The sequence below is a fragment of the Protobothrops mucrosquamatus genome, unplaced genomic scaffold (genome assembly GCF_001527695.2).
Source record: "Protobothrops mucrosquamatus isolate PMUCROS unplaced genomic scaffold, P.Mucros_1.0 scaffold3259, whole genome shotgun sequence".
Classification (NCBI taxonomy): Eukaryota; Metazoa; Chordata; class Lepidosauria; order Squamata; family Viperidae; genus Protobothrops; species Protobothrops mucrosquamatus.
In genome coordinates, this window is record NW_015389252.1 from 91,057 (window position 1) to 111,780 (window position 20,724).

General features: G+C 39.0%; 1 protein-coding gene across 1 annotated transcript; it reads right to left on the reverse strand.

Moving 5' to 3' along the window:
• Positions 1-1,541: 1,541 nt before the first annotated feature.
• CHGB (chromogranin B) lies at positions 1,542-19,894 on the reverse strand. Its single transcript, XM_015826728.2, has 5 exons — positions 19,804-19,894; positions 10,260-10,306; positions 8,521-8,614; positions 4,141-5,876; positions 1,542-1,910 (listed from the first exon to the last, which is right to left on the reverse strand). Exons 1-5 carry the CDS (start codon positions 19,853-19,855, stop codon positions 1,827-1,829), a joined length of 2,013 nt encoding a protein of 670 aa, XP_015682214.1. The 5' UTR covers positions 19,856-19,894; the 3' UTR covers positions 1,542-1,826.
• Positions 19,895-20,724: the final 830 nt, after the last annotated feature.

Genomic DNA, 20,724 nt, shown 5'->3' on the forward strand with positions numbered 1-20,724 from the left:
ATGTATGTTTATTTCTCAGCTCAGTTGTGAAGATCATTCTGGCCCCTGAACAATTTTGTCTAATCAGTTTCACTAAGCATGTAAGCATTGACTAGCTAAGCTCCTGTGAGAGTCGCATGTAGCATAGCCCATAAAACCTGAAAGTGTTATTACTTTAACATTGGGGAGTTGTTCCCCCATACACTTCACTGATCTAGGAAAAAGGCAGTCTATCAATGCAACAAAGGCATAGTTTACATATACACTGCAGTGCAAAATCAACTTTGAGACACTCATTCCCCTGGAAAATATCCTGTGAATCCAGGTTATTAGCCTACTTTCTCAGAAAGATTTTAATCTTTCTCATTTGAGTTAAGAGTAGGAAAAAAAATCACTTGGAATTGATTCCCCAACCAATTTGGCCTTGAAAAAGCAGAAGGACCATTCATTTATGCTCATGAGGCGAAGCAATATTTCCAACATACAGTAGGTGGCAATCAGGGAATCAAGAATAGAGAATGCTAGTGATAATAAATGACCTATGAAAATATATACTCATTTAACTTTTTAATTAAATGTTTAATACGTTAGATATTTGTGTGATATTTGGTTTGGAATTTTGAAGCCAGAATGCCTTTGGCTAGCAGGCCTTAGTCCTGAAATCTTAAGTTGTAATCAGTGCAGTACAGGGTTTTTTTTCTAATAAAAAAATCATTGATACTACTGGTGTTTTTTGAGAATAACAAAACCTGCTCACTTTTATATAAAGGCTTCATAGCATTTTCCAGGCCTATTATCAAAACTAATAAAAACAATCTCCTTAAGTACTACTGGAATTAACTGCTATAAAATAAAAGTTGGAAGTTCTGAGAAATTCTTCATCAGCATCAGAATATGATGAAAAGCAGACATTTTATTCTGTTGAATACCTCACTAGCATAATTCCTTCAGATATTCTGATACTACCAGATGGTTAAGATTCCATTTTGTTTTAAAACTGGGGTATCTCTAACATTTATATTTCTTGAGTAGTGTGGTGAGGACCATACTGCCAAAAGTGGATGAGCCCAAAATAAAGTTGATGATTGTATAAATAAAAATTAAATGCATATGAAATTAAAATTAATTACTGTAAATGCTGTGAACATTTAGTTTCTTTTAAGCCCACCTCTATTAAATTTATAAATAACTGAAGACAGCAATTATGTAGCTAACCACTTATGTCTCAATGACTTTAAAAATACAGTCCCATAGAAACTTTGGGGATAGTTTAAAAACCACATTCAATGCTTTTATGAGAGAGCTGCAGTCAGTGTACCTTTTTCATAAGCTGTGAGACTTCAGTTTGTTTTATAACAATATAGGAATAGATGGTGCATCTATTTTGGTGCTGTCAGCCTCCCAAAGTAGATTTTAAGGTACTATAGAATATACTAATTTTATAAGGAACAAAAAATTAGTTCCAATATAGACTTACAAGCATGTTACTGTGTCTCCTCTGATGAATCTAACTGTGTAAATCATAAACAAGCTATGCAGGAGCACATGCAGTTAACTATATAGACAATGTAAAGTTTATTATTTTGTACCGAGATAATATATTTCTGAAGAACGCACACACAATTATCCTCATACATTTCAAAATTCAGAAGGCAAAAATTCATGCTGATCTGAACAAATCTTTTAGAACAGAAGGATGCTTTGTACTGGTATAAAGTATATATTTAAAGGATAAACTATTTCTAATTAGGGAGAAGAACAACATTTGAGGCAGTGACTTTACTAGTAAATATGGGATACTTTAAATAAAACTACTCTTCACCATACCACATTACGTCAAATAAAATTTATCCTCTCTGATTATTGTTGAATTTTTCAGCTATCTTCTGCAGCTCCAAATCCATAGCAGCCAGGTTTTCCAATTCTTTCTCCTGTAATAATGGGGGGAAAAAATCCATGTAGTTTATAAAGGCATAGATCACTTTTTATTCTGAGAATTTGACTGTTAGAAATTCATGCAATTGTACTGCTTAGTGATCTTATTTGATTTAGATTTAATTAGATTTGATCATGGCTCATATGCAAGTATTATATTTGGATTTTTAACTCTAATGTAGCCCTAGTTACTTTTCCTGGTTCTTCCAATAGCCTTTCCTATTAAGGCTGTATAAAGTGGGCAACATGGCTGTGTATGCACACCTGTGTGGGGACATCCGGGAGCTCCTTTCACAACAATCAAGAAATTGATCAGAAAAAAGTACTCAAGATCCTATAAAACTAAGCATTCTATCTTACTAGATTTTAATTATCTATGTAGCATTTGCAAAATACTTTAAAATGTGATTTTATTGCAATAAAATTAAATTTTGTAAATGCATAATCTCATAGATTATTATTTTTTTACTTTAAACCAGATTATCTCCATTATGCAAGTAGTATATACTCAAGGTCCACTTTCTGCATGAAAATCTTAGTTTCCATGTCCCAAACTTTACTCAGGAAAACTGAGAAAGGAAAATTAGGGGAGAGCTTCTAAATACTCATGCATTCTATTTTTGTGATTCATGTGATCCGTTTCCGTAAGGAGAGCACGATGAAATTAATCTTACTTTCCATCAAAGCATAGTGATGATTCCTAGACATGGAGATCAACCATGTGATGTTAACCTGTGCCATTATGTCTGTGTTCTGTAGTAACTCATATTTTTTTTAATTTGGCTTAGTATTTATAGGGAACTGCAGTTTCTCTAGGAATCAGTTTGTAAGTGCCAAATGTTTTATGTTTTGCAAAAAGGATCAGAAATCATCTTCATGCTTTTCTTCAGATTTTTAATTCTCTGCATCGACATAGTGTTAAGAATATTTGGCACTGATCATTTGTCAAGTTATGTGGTGGGATAGTTTTTCCAGAACATGATCTTATAGTATGGCAGTTATGTCACTCCATGCACACTTGCTTGTTCAGTTATTTCAGTGAGACATGGTATACCACGTTGTGTAATATTGAAAATCAGGATGTGTCATTCTGACTATTTCTAAGTAGGAGGTATGGTAGGAAATGAAGCCTGCAGCCCAGAATTAAAATGAATATGTTAATAGAACAGAACAACAGATTTAAAATGAAAAATTGGTTACTAAATTTTAAACAGGTTGCTACTATGATGATATAGTGTTGGGTGTCATGCAGCTAAGCTTGTATGTATGTGTGTACACAGATGTATCTTGCTGAGTAAAATCTTAGGTGACTGGCCTGGGTCAAAGTACTGTATTCCCTATTCTGCATTTTGGGAACATAAAACACTTGCCTGTCTTAGCAGTAGATACCAGTCCAGAAACGCAGCTATTTTAACAAGATCAATTTAAAGCAAGAAGAATGAGCCTAGTTGTTTATAATCTGAAAGCCTTTGATTTAAAAAAAACCAAACACTTCCTGGAGCTTAATCACATTTTGTTCAGGTATTTTGTAAGAAATGAAACCAGAATTAAGGTTTTAACTCTAGCTTGGCCTATAACTAAAAATATTGTTACAGATTATCCCCAGAAGAAAGTTCTTTGCAGAAAATTGGTCACCTGTTCTTGCCTTAACTATCTGGCCTGTGCTTTGCCATGCCATGACAAAGAAGTTGATTTAAACAGGGATTAAGTAGATTGTACAATCCTGGATATATTCATTTCAAATAAGTTAAATGGAGTCTAACACGTTCTAAACTAAATAAATCAGAACATTAAGTCCTTGATTGACAGCTTTTTAGATATTTTTAACACTCAAGGATTTTTCTTCCCTCCTCTTAAGATCCAATTTTGTTGACAATTTCGATAGGGTAATTATAAAACAACTTCAGCAGGTTACATCATTCCAGTGAAGTACAAATGTAAATGATACCTAGAGACAGAGAAGGCTAAGTGAAAGACAGCTAAAGTCAGACTATTAACTCGGACACATTGAGGGTCCTGTAGATGATTTGAATACTGTACGAAGCCTGAATCAACAGGACTTCATACTTTTTGATCATATATAAAATTATCAGCAAGGTACTGAGAATATAACCCTAACGTATTATCATGTTTCACCTAGTCGCATACCGTATGATTTTGCTGAAATAAAAGACTTTTTTTAGGAAAGAATTATTCTAGCTTTCTTAGAAATCATAAAATAAATACCTCTTCTGGTGTCAGAGGCCTCTGGTGAAATTTGTCCTTGCCACTTCTTATTACGTGTCCCCTTTCAATGTCTTCTTTTGAGTTGTACAGTTCTGGAAATTCTGCAGATTTCTTCCGGTAGCTCAGAAGATGGGCCAACTCATCCATTCTATCATACTGCCTTTTTATCTCAGGTTTGTATAGCCTTTCAGGATTGTTACTGTTGTCCTGTTTGGGGTTTAAGCTAGCCAGGACCTGCTTCTTCTCCCACAAATCATAATCATTATATTCAGGAAAGAATTCCCTCTTATTCAAGTGGGACTTGCGTTCTTCTTCGCTCTCCAACAGTGGGTTGATGATGTCAGCGTTCTTGTCCACAGATCTGCTTTTCCACCTGGGCTGTTGGTAATAATATGGGTTTAAAGCTCTTTTTACATTTTCTACAAGATAGTGGCTTCTTGGGTAGCCCTCCTCTAGCAGAAGAGTTCTTTTATTATCAAAGTGTTTTCCTCTCTCACTGTAGTGTGGAGTTTCTAGCTCTCCATCATTATTAGGATAGTGCTTTTCTTCTCTGGCTTCTTGGCTGTTGAGTCGTTGCTCTCCATCTTCTCTCTCCTTGTTTTGTGGTTTTGCCATCTCTAGCTGTACATTTGGTTGGTCATGGTGCCGCTTCTCATCTAAGCTATCATGGCTTTGTTTCGTACCTCCATTTTCCTGCCTTGCTTTGCTGTAAGGTACCCTTACTTCGTGGTGATGTCTGATCTCCCTTGATGGTCCACCAAAAAGTCTTTTCCTCATATACTGATACTGTCTCCTTTCATTTTCCTCGCTGTGATGCTTCATGTCCTCATCACTGTCCTCTTGGCTGGGATACTGTTGATCCCAATATCCTTTGTTCCTGCTCTCTCTCTCCATTTCCTCGGACCTATGCATTTCAATAGCGTTTCTTGGTTCCACAAAGTAATGTTCTCTCTCATAATGGTTGGGGTGATGACTCCTTTTAGCCCAAAATTCACTTTCTTCCTCACTAGGCTCTTCAGATGAGCCCCTTTTTTCACCAATATGATGGCTGTTGTATTCAGAGGACTTACCCAGTCTTGGTTTTCTTCGGTAATGTCCTGATTTGTGGCCTTGCTTCTCTGTTTCACCACCGTCCTTCTCTGAAGAATCTTCAAATTCTTCATGAAAACTATGATGATACTTTTCATTACTCTCCTCTTCCTCTTCTTCCTCTTCCTTTTCTTCTTCCTCCTCCTCCTCCTCATTGTCTTCATTTTCCCTTTCTTGACTCTGAATTATTTCTTCCACATACTTTTGGCCATAGGAATGCTTGTAATCATCCTCATCCATTTTTCCAGATGTAAGAACCGACTTTTTCTCTAGAGGCTCAGATTCTACTTCTTCACTGACTTTCTTTTCTTTGCCTCCATCGCCATTGTGATGATTTCTTTTATAATTATCTTCCTCGGCTTCTTTTCCATTCTCATTCTTTTTTTCTTCTTTAGGGGCTCTATCCAAAGCAAAAGAGGTCCCTTGGGAGGCAGTTTGTTGGTTGCTGCTTCCCCCATATTTCTTCGTTTCCTGATGCCACTTAGCATCTCCTCCTGCCTGTCTCTTAAACTCTTCTTCACTCACATCTTGTTCTTCCCTCACAGTCCCTTCTGACTGCTTTCTTAATTCTTCCGATTCAGATAAAGTTCTTGCGCCAAGTTCCATGCCTTGCTGTATATTTTTCTCTTTTTGTTTTTGTTGTTCACCTGCAACAAAACAAAATATGCTGTGGATTCCTCATTATAATACCATTGTATTTTCATTTTCATTATGGACTACCTGGTCTTACCCTAGTAAGACCACACCTGGAATACTGCAGCCAATTTTGGTCGCCATATCACAAAAAAGAATGTTGAGAGTCTGGAAAAAAAATCAGAGAAGAGCAACTAAGATGATCAAAGGCCTGGAGACTAAAACATACGAAGAACGGCTGCAGGACATGGGTCTGGCTAGTCTAAAGAAAAGAAGAAATAGGGGAGACATGATAGCAGTGTTCCAGTATTTGAAGGACTGCCACAAAGAAGAGGGGGTCACATTATTCACCAAAGCACCAGAGAGCTGGACAAGAAACAATGGTTGGAAAGTGATCAAAGAGAGGAGCAACTTGGAATTAAGGAGAAACTTCCTGACAGTGAGGACAATTAACCAGTGGAACAGCTTGCCTCCAGAAATCGTGGGCTCTCCATCACTGGAGATTTTCAAGAAGAGGCTAGACAGTCACTTGTCTGAGATGTATAGGAGGCTGGACTAGAAGACCTCCAAGGTCCCTTCCAGCTTCTATTCTGTTCTGTTCTGTTCTATTCTTCTGTCCCTGATTTTCTTCCACTTTCCCTTTCTCTTCAGGACCTCCCAAAGAGAATCAAAAACCATGGAATATTTTCTTTGGACTATTATTACCTTGTGCATACTTCACAATGGTCAGTGGTGACTTCATCACTTGCTCACTATTCCTCCAACATTCCCTCAACTCCCACCTGGTAACAGCCATTCCATCATGCTGTAGCAAAGAAGCAAAAGGGGCTCTTCTATGGACAGTATGGTTAGAAACCAGCATTTTTTTTTTGAATCTGTATTTACAGTCTGAATGGATACGAATATTTAACCTGACCTAGAAAAAAGTCTCAGAGAATACACATGGAGGACTATTTACTCTTTTAAGAGCATGGCCCCATTACAAGGGTTCTTGCCTATAAACGTTTATCAAGAAGAAGCCTAGGTAAATTTGCCACTTTAGCTTGCCCTTGACCCTAGGACATGGGAGTCCATATTTTTGATGAATAAGGTTATCATTATGATTGTATGTGTGTATGCCTATTCATTTCCCCTTTTAAAACTAAGTCATTTAAAATGTTTCCAAGCCTGGGATGCTGAATGTATCAAGGGCCCCGTTTCCTGGCTATATTTCTAACTGGCTAAATATCTCGGTTGCTGTGTATATTTCTTTTGGATGCTTTTATAGTTTTTTTATTGCTTTAAAAGCATTTTAGTGCCTTAATTGTAATATATTTTTTGAACTGTAAGTCATCCAGAGTCATTGAGTGAGATGGCTGGCTATAGAAATTGAATGAATGAATGACTGAATGAATGAATGGTATTGTTTTATGTACTCCATGTCATAATATGTTAATATAATAATGTTAATATAGTATAAAAATAATATAAACAGTTCTTAGCCCACGCTTCCTGAGCAAGCATTAAGAGGTTGAGGCAAGTGGATCTCCAGCCCAAAGAAATCCCAATTTTAGATATTCTTTTCTATTCAGACGTGTGTCTCTTGTGTGTGTATTCCATTTACCAGAGTGCATGTGGACTCACAATCAGTAACTGCACTTGGAATCAATTAACTGTTTTCAGCTTTCTAAATATTAGTACTAACATTGCTATTTGCATTAATACTTGTACTCTTCAATGAGCCAGTTTTCAATTACTGGTCTTGTCCGACCAGATCTCACAGAATTGGTATGTTATAGATTCCATCATCTAGAGGCCTATATTTGGTAGGCCCTAGGCTGTGGGCCTTTTTTGCTGTGGCACCCATATTGTGGAATCTTCTCCCCCAGATATAAGATTGGCCTCATCATTCCTGAGTTTCTGAAGATCCCTCAAGACCTGATTATGCCAGCAGACCTGAGGACCCAGGGGACCGATGAAGTTGTGAGTTGATTCCATTTTCTTCTGAACAGACAAATATAGGCCTCAGGGATTTTAAGTGGGGTCTGACCTCTGCCACTTCCACCCCTGGAAGGATTCCAAGTTTGCCAGTCTTTTCAGTCTCTACCCCATTCTAGCTGAGAACCACAATATGGTTCTTCAGAAAAGAAGCAGTGGACTTGAGCTCCTCCATAATGTGTTTGCTGGGAAGCTTCACTTTTCCAGAACTACTACCCTCTATACCAGGGGTGTCAAACTGCCGGCCCACAGACCGGATGCCCCATTGCCGGCAATGGAAAAAAAGTTGTGATATGTTGCGACACGTCACGTGATGTTGCGAGTTTGACAGCCCTGCTCTACAGTATATGTAGTGCCATATCTATTAGAGTCCACTTCAGGCAGTCAGATATATTTAATAAATACATAAATACAAAAGACAGTGGACTCTTAAGTCACTGTCGATTCCATCTATGCTGGGAACTTGGAATATATTTCTTCAGATATTGTTGAACTACAGTTCTCAGCAATCTCTAGTAGTAATGGTAAAATCTGCTGGAAGTTGTAATTGAGCAATTTTGGAAGTCTCCCAGTCCACATTACATAAATATTACAATATTATATAATATTGTATATATAATATATTCAACTAGCATAAAATCTGGTCGTGGAAAGTATGTTACTTTTAAGATATGCACTTACCTTTTTTCAGAAGCTCCTTGCACTGTGGATTAATAAGCGGAGAATTGCCTTTTGATAAACTGTTCAAAAGGACTTCTATAATACATCGGGTTATCTGGATCAAAAGCAACAAAGGAAGATGATTCATTTAATATTGAAATATTCTATTTCAACCAAATATTCAAGCTGATTAAAATCATAAACATGGAAAACAAATTTATGATTGGAAGATTCCAAGTGAGTAAGTAATCCTGAAGCAAAGGAAACTAAATTTCTAAGTTATTTAATAGTTGCTCAAAAAAATAAAAAAATACCCATCTAAATAATAGCATCTTTATTTTTACCATCATGATATAAACTGGAGGAGGAAATCCAAAAATTTAGACCACTAGATTTCCAAAGCATGTGACACCAAAGAAAATGAGGGTTTTTTCCACATGCTTTACTTATTTCAAGCCCCACATGGAAACTTCAGTCCTATTTTTGTGGTTTCCAATGCCCATAGAATCATGCTGTTGAATTTTGGGTCAAGGTACAAGAGCTGTGCAGCCAGCTGGCCATCAACATTTTCTGCACTCCTCATTACCCCATCTTCCTGCCCTGATCTCAATTTTAGCATCTACTAAGAAAGATGTGGTAGTCCTGCTTTTTTGAGAAGCCAAAAAATTATATAAACACCAGTCGGATATCCTGTATTGTACTATGAAGCACTGCACAAATCCAGTTGTTTTTATGTTACAAGATATGGCTGTTAATTCAGGGCCACTTATGGAAGGCTTCTATGATAGGATACCATGATTTGGACTCGCTATGAAATACTATGTAATGAGACATAGTAAGCTGGAATTCTCATGACTCCAGTTAGATTTAAGGAGCCTCAATGTAAACATTTTGTGTTCCTGTTCTTAATATTTTAAAAATCTCTTGACTCCTAGAAGACAACAGAAATATGGGAAGAGGCTGAACATGGTTTGAACATCCATGTGGAATTGTTGAATTGGGCACAAACCAGAAAAAAAAATGCATGGATTTATCCAAAACATTCATGAGAGAAGAGGAGGTCACCAGGTTCATTAAATTATCTTGCTCACAAGAGACTCCTAACTCTGTCCCTTGCTAAACTGTCCTGAAAGGTCCTTCCTCCAAACGAAGGAGTTGTCATCCATTAAAACATGGTGTTGCCTACGTGTAAGGCACTTTATATGTCTCTAGAGCATGCAAGAATTTCTGATAATCTGTGAAAGTGTCAGGTGCAAATATCAGGACCACATGTTAAATTCCAATTAAGGCGATTTATTGCTCGTGCCTATTGAAGGCCAGATCCTGAAGTTGAAACTCAAATACTTTGGCCACCTAATGAGAAGGAAGGACTCACTGGAGAAGAGCTAATGCTGGGAAAGATTGAGGGCAATAGAAGAAAGGGATGACAGAGAATGAGGTGGCTGGATGGAGTCACTGAAGCAGTAGGCATGAGCTTAAACGGACTCCAGAAGATGGTAGAGGACAGGAAGGCCTGGAGGAACGTTGTCCATGGGGGTCGCGATGGGTCGGACACGACTTCGTAATTAACAACAACAACAATTCACAAGAATCTGGTCAAGTGTAATTCAAGAGGGGTTGAACTTAGACTGCTTGTGAAAATGTAACAATTCTAGGCTGATCCCTCTCTTAACTCTTCCCCCAGGCCCTGCCACTCCGCCTCCTACAAAAGTGACCTAATAAATCTCACTTTTTAGACAAATGAGAATTTTTCTGCTCACCATTTCTCCAGTATGATCATCATTTTCCACCGGAGCCGAATGAATGCCTTTAAAGCAAAAAAAGATAAAAATTAGAGGAAGAGTTTAAAATCACAGCTTTGGAAAAGACAACTAAACTCGCTATGGAACGTCCTTTGGTTATACCGAATATTTGCTGTATTTGAAAGCATTTCTTTTCAATCAGAGAATAATTTTCATGCCCTAGATTTAGGGTTCCCATATCACCACTTGCACAAATGCACTTGGCTCATTCTGATTTAATACAGTTCTCTTTATTTAAAAAGATACTGGTGGGAGGTTAGACAAATGCTAGCAAGCAGCATCCTCTTTATTTCTAATAGTGCAGAAACTGCATCTAATACATCTGGGAGCGTGTCAGCCAAATGTGACCGAGAACAGCCTGATGAGTTTATGTGGGTTGCCGATATGTCTACACAATGATGCATATGTGTACTGTGAAAATACAATCATGCAGCAACGTTGCAGTTTATTGTGATTATGACTTGCAGAGCGAAAGCAACAACTTGTTCTGAGTTTTTGAAGAGGCTCCCTTCCCTTTGCATATCCACATGTGAGCAATGTGTGTGTGCGTGCACACACACACACACACACAAAGCTATTTGATTTATTTTGTTTGGTTCCAATGAGTGTGTATTACTTCGTTTTATAATTGTATCTTTATTTAGATGCTTCCCCTTCCCAATATGAAAAAAATATATTAGTTTCCCACTCTGATTTGCCATTCTTACTTAAGCTGATTTATATAACATTGTGATTTTCCATTATTAATAAAGAACATTATTTTGTATTATTCTACGAGGACGATTGTATGAAACCTTTTTTTAAAAAAGTTCCTTGGGTTCAAATAATAACAACCAATGGACCAAGAAAGAAGAACAGGAAAGTAAGTATGATCAACTAAATATATCAATATAACCTTTTAACTTTCACATTTTTTGTAAATTATGATAGTAGCAATGCAAAAGTCCCTGGCAAGTTGCCAGATGGCATTAGGAGTGTCTTTTTCCCCCATCTTAGTATGTCAAGAGAGTGCTGGTTCATGTTGCCTGCCTCTGTGTTTGAAATCACCCCACCCTCTGCCTTCCCCCCCTTTCCCTCCCCCACACACGTGAGTGCTTGCCTCCATCTGCAATGCAGGCAGTAAAAAGCAGACACGGACAGAAGCACCAATATAAGCAAATTGGTTTGCTCACACAGTTTAATCATGAATGAACATCCAATATGCAGCCATCCATCAGGCAGGACACTAATTGGTAGTGCAAACCCCATGGGGTGCAACCCAAGCTGTGTTCAAATGAGTAGGTGCCATCATTTCTTACCCTCATTTCAAAATCAGTTTGTAGCATTGATGCTACAGAGGGCTGAGATATACTTTTGGAGGAAAAAAAAATGAAAACAACATTGACAGCCCTGTTGGATCATTCCAGGCTCTTCCAAACATCCATGTCTAATTATACAGTGTGCAGTGATAGAACATGATATTTGATATTTCATGAAAGAGGGAACAATACGGTATGAGAGCAAATTACAACAGGCTTTGAATAAAACATTGGAGAAACCTTTTGGGCACTTGGCATGCATTCCATTTTTCCTAGCATGTATCCTCTGGTAAATTGCTGTTACTTCGAATATTTGTCATCTGTCACCAGAGCAGCCAGTGGTATATGAGATAGCTGCAACCTCAGCTTAAAGGGTCTTGTTCCATCTTCAATCATTTATATGAGGAGGCTGGTTTGGTCCTGAGAGTTAATGAACTCATGATCTAGAGCAGTGGTGGCGAACCTATGGCACGGGTGCCAGAGGCGGCACTCAGAGCCCTCTCTGTGGGCATGCATGCCATCGCCCCAGTCCTAGGCCTTCAGCTGGGTTTTATAAAACCTTTTCACATTAGGCCTCTGCCACCGTGTACAAAAAAAAAAGGTTCAATCAATCAGTCAATTTCAACTTCTCGCGGGAAAAAAAAAGATCTTGCAAAGTTGGGATTGATTGAACTTTTTAGTCCCACCCAGTCTGCTGTTACCACTGCAGCCACGCCCACCCAATGGGCCACACCCACCCAATAGGCCACACCCACCCAGCACCTGACAATGCATAAGTGGGTTTTGGGTTGCAGTTTGGGCACTCGGTCTCTAAAAGGTTCGCCATCACTGATCTAGAATAAAAGATGGCCACATACAGTCACCTACCTCCCATAATTATAAAGAAACCCCATCATTTGTCCCTTTCCTCGTCAAGTGGTCAAACAACCTGCATGAATCCCCTCAGTTTTATTTTGGGATAGCTCTCTTCCCAATCTTCTTATAGCATTGAAATTTTGCAGTTGCTTAAATAAATTTTAATACTTATTAAAATTACCACAAGCATTAAAGGCATGCATGGTATTATTTTTTTCCCATGTCATCATTATCTAGCATCTGATGTGATTCTCCTTTTTTTGGGGGGAGACATGATTCCTTCTTGCTAAAGAGGACCTCTGGTCCCTATATTCTGGGTCAAAATACTATTACAGAACTTCCTTAGTGTAATTATCTAGAGGAAAATTCAGCAGTTAGTATTGGTTATTAGAAGGGTATATAACATAACACATCAATATTCTACTTAATACCATCAAAGATGGCAAAGATTTTTTTTCTTCGCTTCTACAAAGGGCATGATTTGACCTAATAGGCTTAAAGCAGATATTTTAGTTCAGGGGTCTTCAAATTTGGCCCTTTTATGACTTGTGGACGTCAACTCCCAGAATTCCTCAGTCAGGCATGGAGTTGAAGTCCACAAGTCATAAAAGGGCCTTACAAGAAATGTCTTCGTGGTGAGAGGATGAAGTTTGAGAAGTGACATGTTAGAAGAGCAGTAGAGTTTCCCTTGCTGAAGGCCTTCAATCAGAGACTGACAACCCCCTCTGTGGGACTGAGTTATTTCTTGAGTGGGAACTTTTTTATTATTTTTTCAGGAGACCAGAGCAACAAGAAATTGAGCCATAAGGTTATTTGTCACTGAGGGGAATGAGAAAGGGATTTCTAACATTATTGACACTGTCTCCTCCCTACCCCCGTTTTTAATATTTTTTATGAACAACAATAAGCTTATTGAGGTATTTTCCAGCTGAAAGCACAAAAAAGCACTGTTGTTATTTGGCCATCTGTGGATGAATTTTGGCACTGCAGTCCAGGGAAAAGATTATTCTTAACTAGATTTCATGTTTGCCCCCATGCATAAAGGAGCTGTCATGCAGGAACACTATAACACTAATGGAAAGCTAAGTGCTGGGCCAGATCTGAAACTGAAGCCAGAATTCATCCGGGCCAGATCTGAAACTGAAGCCAGAATTCATCCATATGTTTCAGAATTCTAACCCTCATCATATATGAGGACTGACCATGATGCTGAGGCTGTTGGAAAGGCCGGAGATTCACCACCTCCTAAACTAACTGCCATTCAAAAGGCTTACAAAGGAGAAGCACAGTAGGAAGCAAGTGAAATTGCTGTCGAGTTTGTTTAATTCCCTAGCAGCAATTTAAGCACTGAACAAAACATGCTACCATCTGTCAGCTGGCAAAAGAGCAGAGAGGACCAGGGCTTTTTTTTCTCAGAACGGAGTTCCGGCACCTTTTTTGGATGGAACCTTGTAGGGTAGGCAAGGCGGGTTGTATGACATGTGTGAGTTCCGGCACCTTTTTTTTTTTTAGAAAAAAAGCACTGGAGAGGACTATCTATTTGGACCATATCCCCGGAGCACCGTACATTGGGGACCTCCCCCCCTCTCCTTATATATACACTGCATTAAAACTACAAGGGTAGTTGTGTTCACCCATGTTTATGTTGATGCTTTTCATGGTGGGATGCCTCTGGTACCAAATGGAGGGAGTTTTAGATTCTAGATCAAAATCCTTTTTTATGGTGCAACTGCAAAGAAGGTTGGATACAGATCTGACATTCTTTTGATCCTGTGTGATAGGATCACACAGAACAACATATATCTCTACAGCAAACTCCGGTGTCTGCATTGAGTCCAGCTGAGTCTGTCTTTTCATGGAATGGCATCTGTTTAGATTTCCCCTCCCTTCTGCCTCTTTTGTGCCCCACTCATCTACTCTGTCCAGCGGGAGAATATGTGGACCAAATTTGAAATGGAAGGGATGCAGAAAAAAAGGAGGGAAGGGTAATCAATCCCATTTCTAATGCACGAGGGGAGGGAAAATTCACAAAATTTGGGCTGCAGTCCTCTCATTTCTTTTAATCGGAGGAAAATCTTGAGGGATTGTACCCTACAATTATTATATGTAGAAAATAACAAACACTGAGGTCCATGTGATGAACAATCACTATCCATTAAGCTGCTTGTTCCTGATAAAAGGCAAAGCAATGTTTCAATAAATTGCTACATTGCAACCTTAAATAACAGTGGGCTACGTGAAGAGGTCAAATGCTGCTGTCTGAAGTGGTGATGTTGTCTGGGGAAGGAAAATGCATCCCCAGCAGAAGGGTGTCCTTTAAGCCATGGCCATTCCATTTTTGCTAGTTCAAACATTTCGATAAAACTCAGAACGCATCAAATACGCTGTCTGTTCTTTCTTCAGCTGGTATTAAACGTTTAACTAACGCATAAGAGAATCACTCAGTGTGAAGTTTCATCCTGACATTTTCTACGGCAAATTAAAATACATGAACTGTAATGGCCACTGCGTAGCCAGGATCTGTGTGTTTAATACAGACGGAGGAGAAGCTCTCTGACTCAGTGGCAGAGTGCACACTTGCTTTCAGAAGGTCCCTTGTTAAATTCACAGCACCTCCAGTTTAAGAAAAGGTCTCGTCTCAAAGTGGTGAGGCTACATGAGCTTTGAAAGGCAATGCATTTGGCTAAGGAGGAAGTACTGTATATTGAAGATGCAGGCCATAAACTTTGCCATAAGCCATGCAAGCTGAGGAGTCGAGATCCAAAACAGACTCCCATTATAGAATAGCGTAGACATTGGATCCAGTGTAAGATAGCTTCCCAAATTTGCTCCAAAAATTATATTTTTAATACCAGATGTGCAAAATTCTGTTTTTTTCCCCCTACTGTTTGGATCCTCCAGTCTTTTATCTCACACCAAAAATAATGAAGATTTCATCTGGAGAATATAATTCTATGAATTAAAACTTTAAAACAATTGCAAGCAACTTTGTATTTCTAAGTCCTCTCTGGGATTAAGGGAACGTTAAGAAATTCCTTAGTATAATTATTGTGGTTGATATGATTGCAATGTATAGTAAGCAACACACGTAACTTACTTGTTCCTTTTGTCTACATTGTTGTCTGTTGAAAAGCTATCCTATTATATATAAATGTTGATGTCCCCCTTGGCATAAAGTGAGTGAAGTTTTAACATATGACGACTGTACATGTATAATACATGAAGATAGCATCTTCCCATTACAATGCAGTTGTTCAGGATGAGAGAAAATGGGTCATGTTGAACAAAAATAACCCTCAGTGATGGTGATAAATTACTATTACTGCTGGTAGGAACAATATAGCCTCAGATTACAAAAGATACATTTCCCAGTCAAGAGTTGTATTAGTTTATTTCCTAAAGCTATAAAGATAATAATAATGATAAAGTTGGAAGGGACCTTGGAGGTCATCTAGTCCAACCCCCTGCTCAGGCAGGAAACCCTATACCATTTCGGACAAATGGCTGTCCAGTTTCTTCTTAAAAACTTCCAGTGTTGGAGCATTCACCGCTGCTGGAGGCAGGTTGTTCCACTGGTTAATTGTTCTAACTGTCAGGAAGTTTCTCCTTAGTTCTAGGTTGCTTCTCTCTTTGGTTAGCTTCCACCCGTTGCTCCTTGTCCTGCCTTCAGGCGCTTTGGAAAATAGCTTGACTCCCTCTTTTTTGTGGCAGCCCCTGAGATATTGGAACACTGCTATCATGTCCCCCCTCATCCTTCTCTTTGTTAAACTAGACATACCCAATTCCAGCAACCGAAGGAATATACAAAATCGGAGGTCAGGGGATTAGTAGAAACAACGAGAAGAGACATGAGAAAGATCTCAGAGTTGTACTTTTTTACATCGTGGTGACCAAAACTGGATGCAGTATTCCAAGTGTGGCCTTACCAAGGCATTGTAAAGTGGTATTAATACTTCACGTGATCTTGATTCTATTCCTCTGTTAATGCAGCGTAGCACTGTGTTGGCTTTTTTGGCAGCTGCAGCACACTGCTGGCTCATATTTAAATGATATGTACATGTTGTTCCTTTCTCTACCAAATATGCTATACTTGCTTATTTGTCATTAGATGAAACATCAATTTTTTGTTTCATTATAGAACGGTGAGTTCAGGTGGATCAGCCACCATATTGTTCTTTAACTTTCTGGAAGTCTATGTATCACATTGTTAATTAAGGTTAATTGCAGCTAGCAGAACACAGGACAAAATAAACAGTCCTAATTTGCTAATGCAGAGCCAGCCCTCTCATAGTAGGAGGCATTCAAGAACATGCTGCATTTGAGCTTAAATATGAGGATATATATATATACCAACTTCTACTCATCCAAAAATCTCACCATATGGTTCTGGGTAAGTCATTATTTCTAAACCTAATCTGATTCATTGGGTTATGTCTCACCATGATCAAAGCTGCAAAATAGATCACCTGGGGACAAATGTTATAGTAAAACAGATTAATAAATAATCAGGCTGCCTGCTAGTTATCTGTTCTTGCTTCTGTTATATTTAACCTACAGCAGAGAATCATTGATACATCATAGCGTAGACAATCCAGGTTGGATGACTCCCTAGAGTCAATACATCTTCCAGAACCCTCTCCCAAGGTATATGAATGATTCTACTTCATTAGTCCTCAACAGTGGGCATGCCAATCACTGAGCCTATGAAAGCAACTAATGCGGGTCTTCCAATTGGTACAGAGGCCATTGACCAGTATAGGTAAGATTTGTAAGATTTGTTTTCTGATGAAATGCTTTAAGTTAATGAAGTTGAATGAATTTTAACCAGTATATGAGGGTTGCAGTGATGCTACAGAACTTGAAATATTGTGACTGGATAATATACAAATCTGATAAGCAAATAAGCAAAGTTAAACTTCCTTGCCTTTGCTCCCACGTTGCCAACAATAGAGCTATGCTTTGGAGTATCTAAAAAATGGAAGAGGGCAATGAATGGGCAATCAGATGGAGGCTTTGGAATTGAAGGGACCTTCTCTCCATTCTGCTTTTCAACCCAACTTGTCAACAGCAACATGGTACTAATGGCATCAGCAGGGCTTTTTTTCAGCCGGAACGCGGCGGAACCGCGTTCCGGCACCTTTTTCCGGGCCGGCCGCACCGGAAATAGCCCCTCCCAAATTTTACTTGCATTCCTGTTCTCTAAAGGGGCGGTCCTAGGGTTTGATGAGGGCGTGGCCAGGTTTGAGTTCCGCCACCTTTTCTCCGAGAAAAAAAGCCCTGGGCATCAGTGACAATGCCTTGCTCTACTGACATTATCAAACATCAGAAACAATGATAATATATGATATTTCTCCACATTTCTCTCTTAAACTGGATTTAATATGAGAATAATATGTGTGCCTTAAGGATCAATGAGAAAACTTTCAACATTCTCAGATATTGTATGTATGTTACACATATACACACTGAATTGTTTTTACTTATATACATGTGGCTAATGCTTCCTCTTCATTCCAGGAAAGTAAAAGAAGTTTTGTAAAAGTTATTGAATATAGAATATTATATTGGCTGATAAATGTTCGTGAGAAAATTTAATGAGAATTAAATGTTTTGGGGAACTCTTATGAGTAAGACAGTTTTTGGTATCTCACAAGATAATGGAATTATAGAATTAGCAATTCAAATTGTCCTGCTTGGTCATGCCTTAACTTAAATATACAGTCATAATATCATTTTTACATGCAGTTCTAAAACATCCTTGAAAACTACATTAGTGAAATTCTTACATTTTTGCACTGTTACATCATTTGATTTCAAACTACTCTACAATATATATGCCAAGATATTCTGGAACAACTGACTGTTCTCTTATACAAAAATGCTAACTTGTAAGCCTCATTAAATGTAGTTGTGCTGATTCCCTGCTAAGTACATAGAGGACTGCAGCCTATAGGGGAATAGAGATTTGCATTTCATTATAGGAACAAGTAGTTCATTCGAGATTCAATCATAATAGAGTAGACTGAATAAAATGGAAGGGACTTAAGTTGCCCATTCCTAATCTGATTCTAATTCACATTATGGATTTAGTTTTACTAGATCCAGGATAAATTTTTGATATGTAGGCATGAGATTTCAGCCAGAACACACAATTTGGTCAATATCTGCATAGCATTTCAGATATACACAGATGTGAAGTTCAAGAATCACATTGTCCCTTTCTCGCTAGCACTTTAAAACCTGAAAAACAAAATCCACACGCTTGTAAGGAGAAGGGAGAAGATTTTTTTTTAAAAAAAGAGGTCTAAATGCTACAGGTTTTAAAGGAAGCAGCAACAACACTTCAGTGGTGACAATTACCCTCAAGAGTACTTTTGTTAAAAATAGTTGCTTTTATTTGAAGACTAAGCATCATTTTCTTAATCATCTGCTTGTTCAAGCTGATGGAGAAAAGTCAAACATTATTTAAATGGTCCCTTTTTATATGCTTTTGTCAATGGATAAAACACAGCGCCACTAGTAAACATTCTTGTCAACATATTCAATATTACTTTTCTTAAGTGATTTTAGCCTTTAGATTTTTTAAAAAAAATTATCTTAAATTGCAAAAAGCATAATCTGAACGTTTGCACAATATATTTAATCACTGAAGAATTAAACCATATATTTGTATGTTTGTTTTTCTATCACAGAATACGTACCTGCGCCCAGTAACTACACAAGAGTTTCCTTCTTGCTTCTTTTCTCATATACATGTTAAGAGACAAATATAGATACAAATATGTGTATACACATGCACATTGCATTAATTTTCCCCAGCCTTATTATCTTTTCTTTTCCTCTGCCCCAAAAAACTTAGGCCAGTTTATGGATGGATGGTTCTGACTGGGAAACCTAGTGCACTTCTGAAAGGCAGAAGCTGCCCGATTGACCGGGCTGATTTCCAACATACTTCTGAGATTTTAGCTCTGCTATTTGCACAGCAATGAATCTTGCTTGGTCTTCCTCCAGCAAAGAAGTGAACATACGCTAGCTATTATTAATCATTAAGTAGACCATGTATGCATCCACATTCTTGTTTCTGTATGTATATGATAAAGAGTATGCATTGGCGGTAATTAATACGTTGCTAGCACAAACATTTTATATGAGATGAGAGCCACACGCAGACTGAAATATCAGCTATTAATTGTCAGAAGACTACTCCCTTCTCCTGTGCCAATTCTCAACCAGTACAGAAGCTCTTGGTTGGGGAGGGCTGTGGAATTCCCACCGTGCCGGCAATCCCCCACGCTCAATCCCACTGTCGCTGTCCAGGGTGCTGATCCTGCTTCGCTGGTCTGACTTACCTGCCAGAACTGCGAATCCGAGGAGGCTGAGCAGCGCCACGCAAGGCACCATGGCCGGCGGAGCAAGCAGTTGGCACGCAAAGGCTGAAGCTTCTTCGTATCAGTTCTCTTCTACCAGCAGATCCAGGCTATTTAAGGGAGGGGGGGGGATACGCGCCAGAGTCAAGCGGAGGAAGGAGGGAAGAGTTTTGCGTCAGAGGTGGACCCCAAAGGAACGGGGCGGAGAATTCCTGAGATGGTCTCAAAGACCCTCCCTTAGAATCCGCTAAGGAAGGACTCCCACCTCATCTCCATCTTTCCCTTTGCCGCACAAAGCCTCCCCCCCCCCCAATTCCCACCCCGGTAGGATGGTTCTTATTATTTCCCAGCGAAGGTAAAGCCCCCCCCTCCCCATTCTTTGGAATTAACAAACGCTGTTACCAGGGAAGGCCACCTGCAGCCCCCACCCCACCCCCACTTGGAAATACACGTGTCCCCCTTCTATCTTCATTCAAGCCTCCCACGCTGTTTGGCCTGATATTTTCCTTTTGATCCTCCACCCAAGCAGAGTCACTGCGAAGCTCTTTCCGTAGCTTTATGGTAACCCTTCCTTTCCTCTGTGACTAGGATTCCTAAACCATGGCGTGCCCCCCCCCCCGCAAAAAAAAAAGGAGAGGCCTTCCTTTATACACAAATAGAGAGCGGGATGCCCTTAGGAATCTGCTTAATAGAATCGGAAATGTGAGGCACAAGGTAAACAGCACAGCCCCTGTAAGAAAATCGCACGCATGTGAAGCCTTGAATGCTTAGGCAACTCTGGCTGTTGGATACAAGCTCATTAATGAAAAGCCCTCTTCTGCTTTTACTCACTGGTCCGCTTCCCCGCCTACACACCCTCGTCGCTGGCTCTCGCTCTCTCTCTCTCTCTCTCTCCCCCCCCCC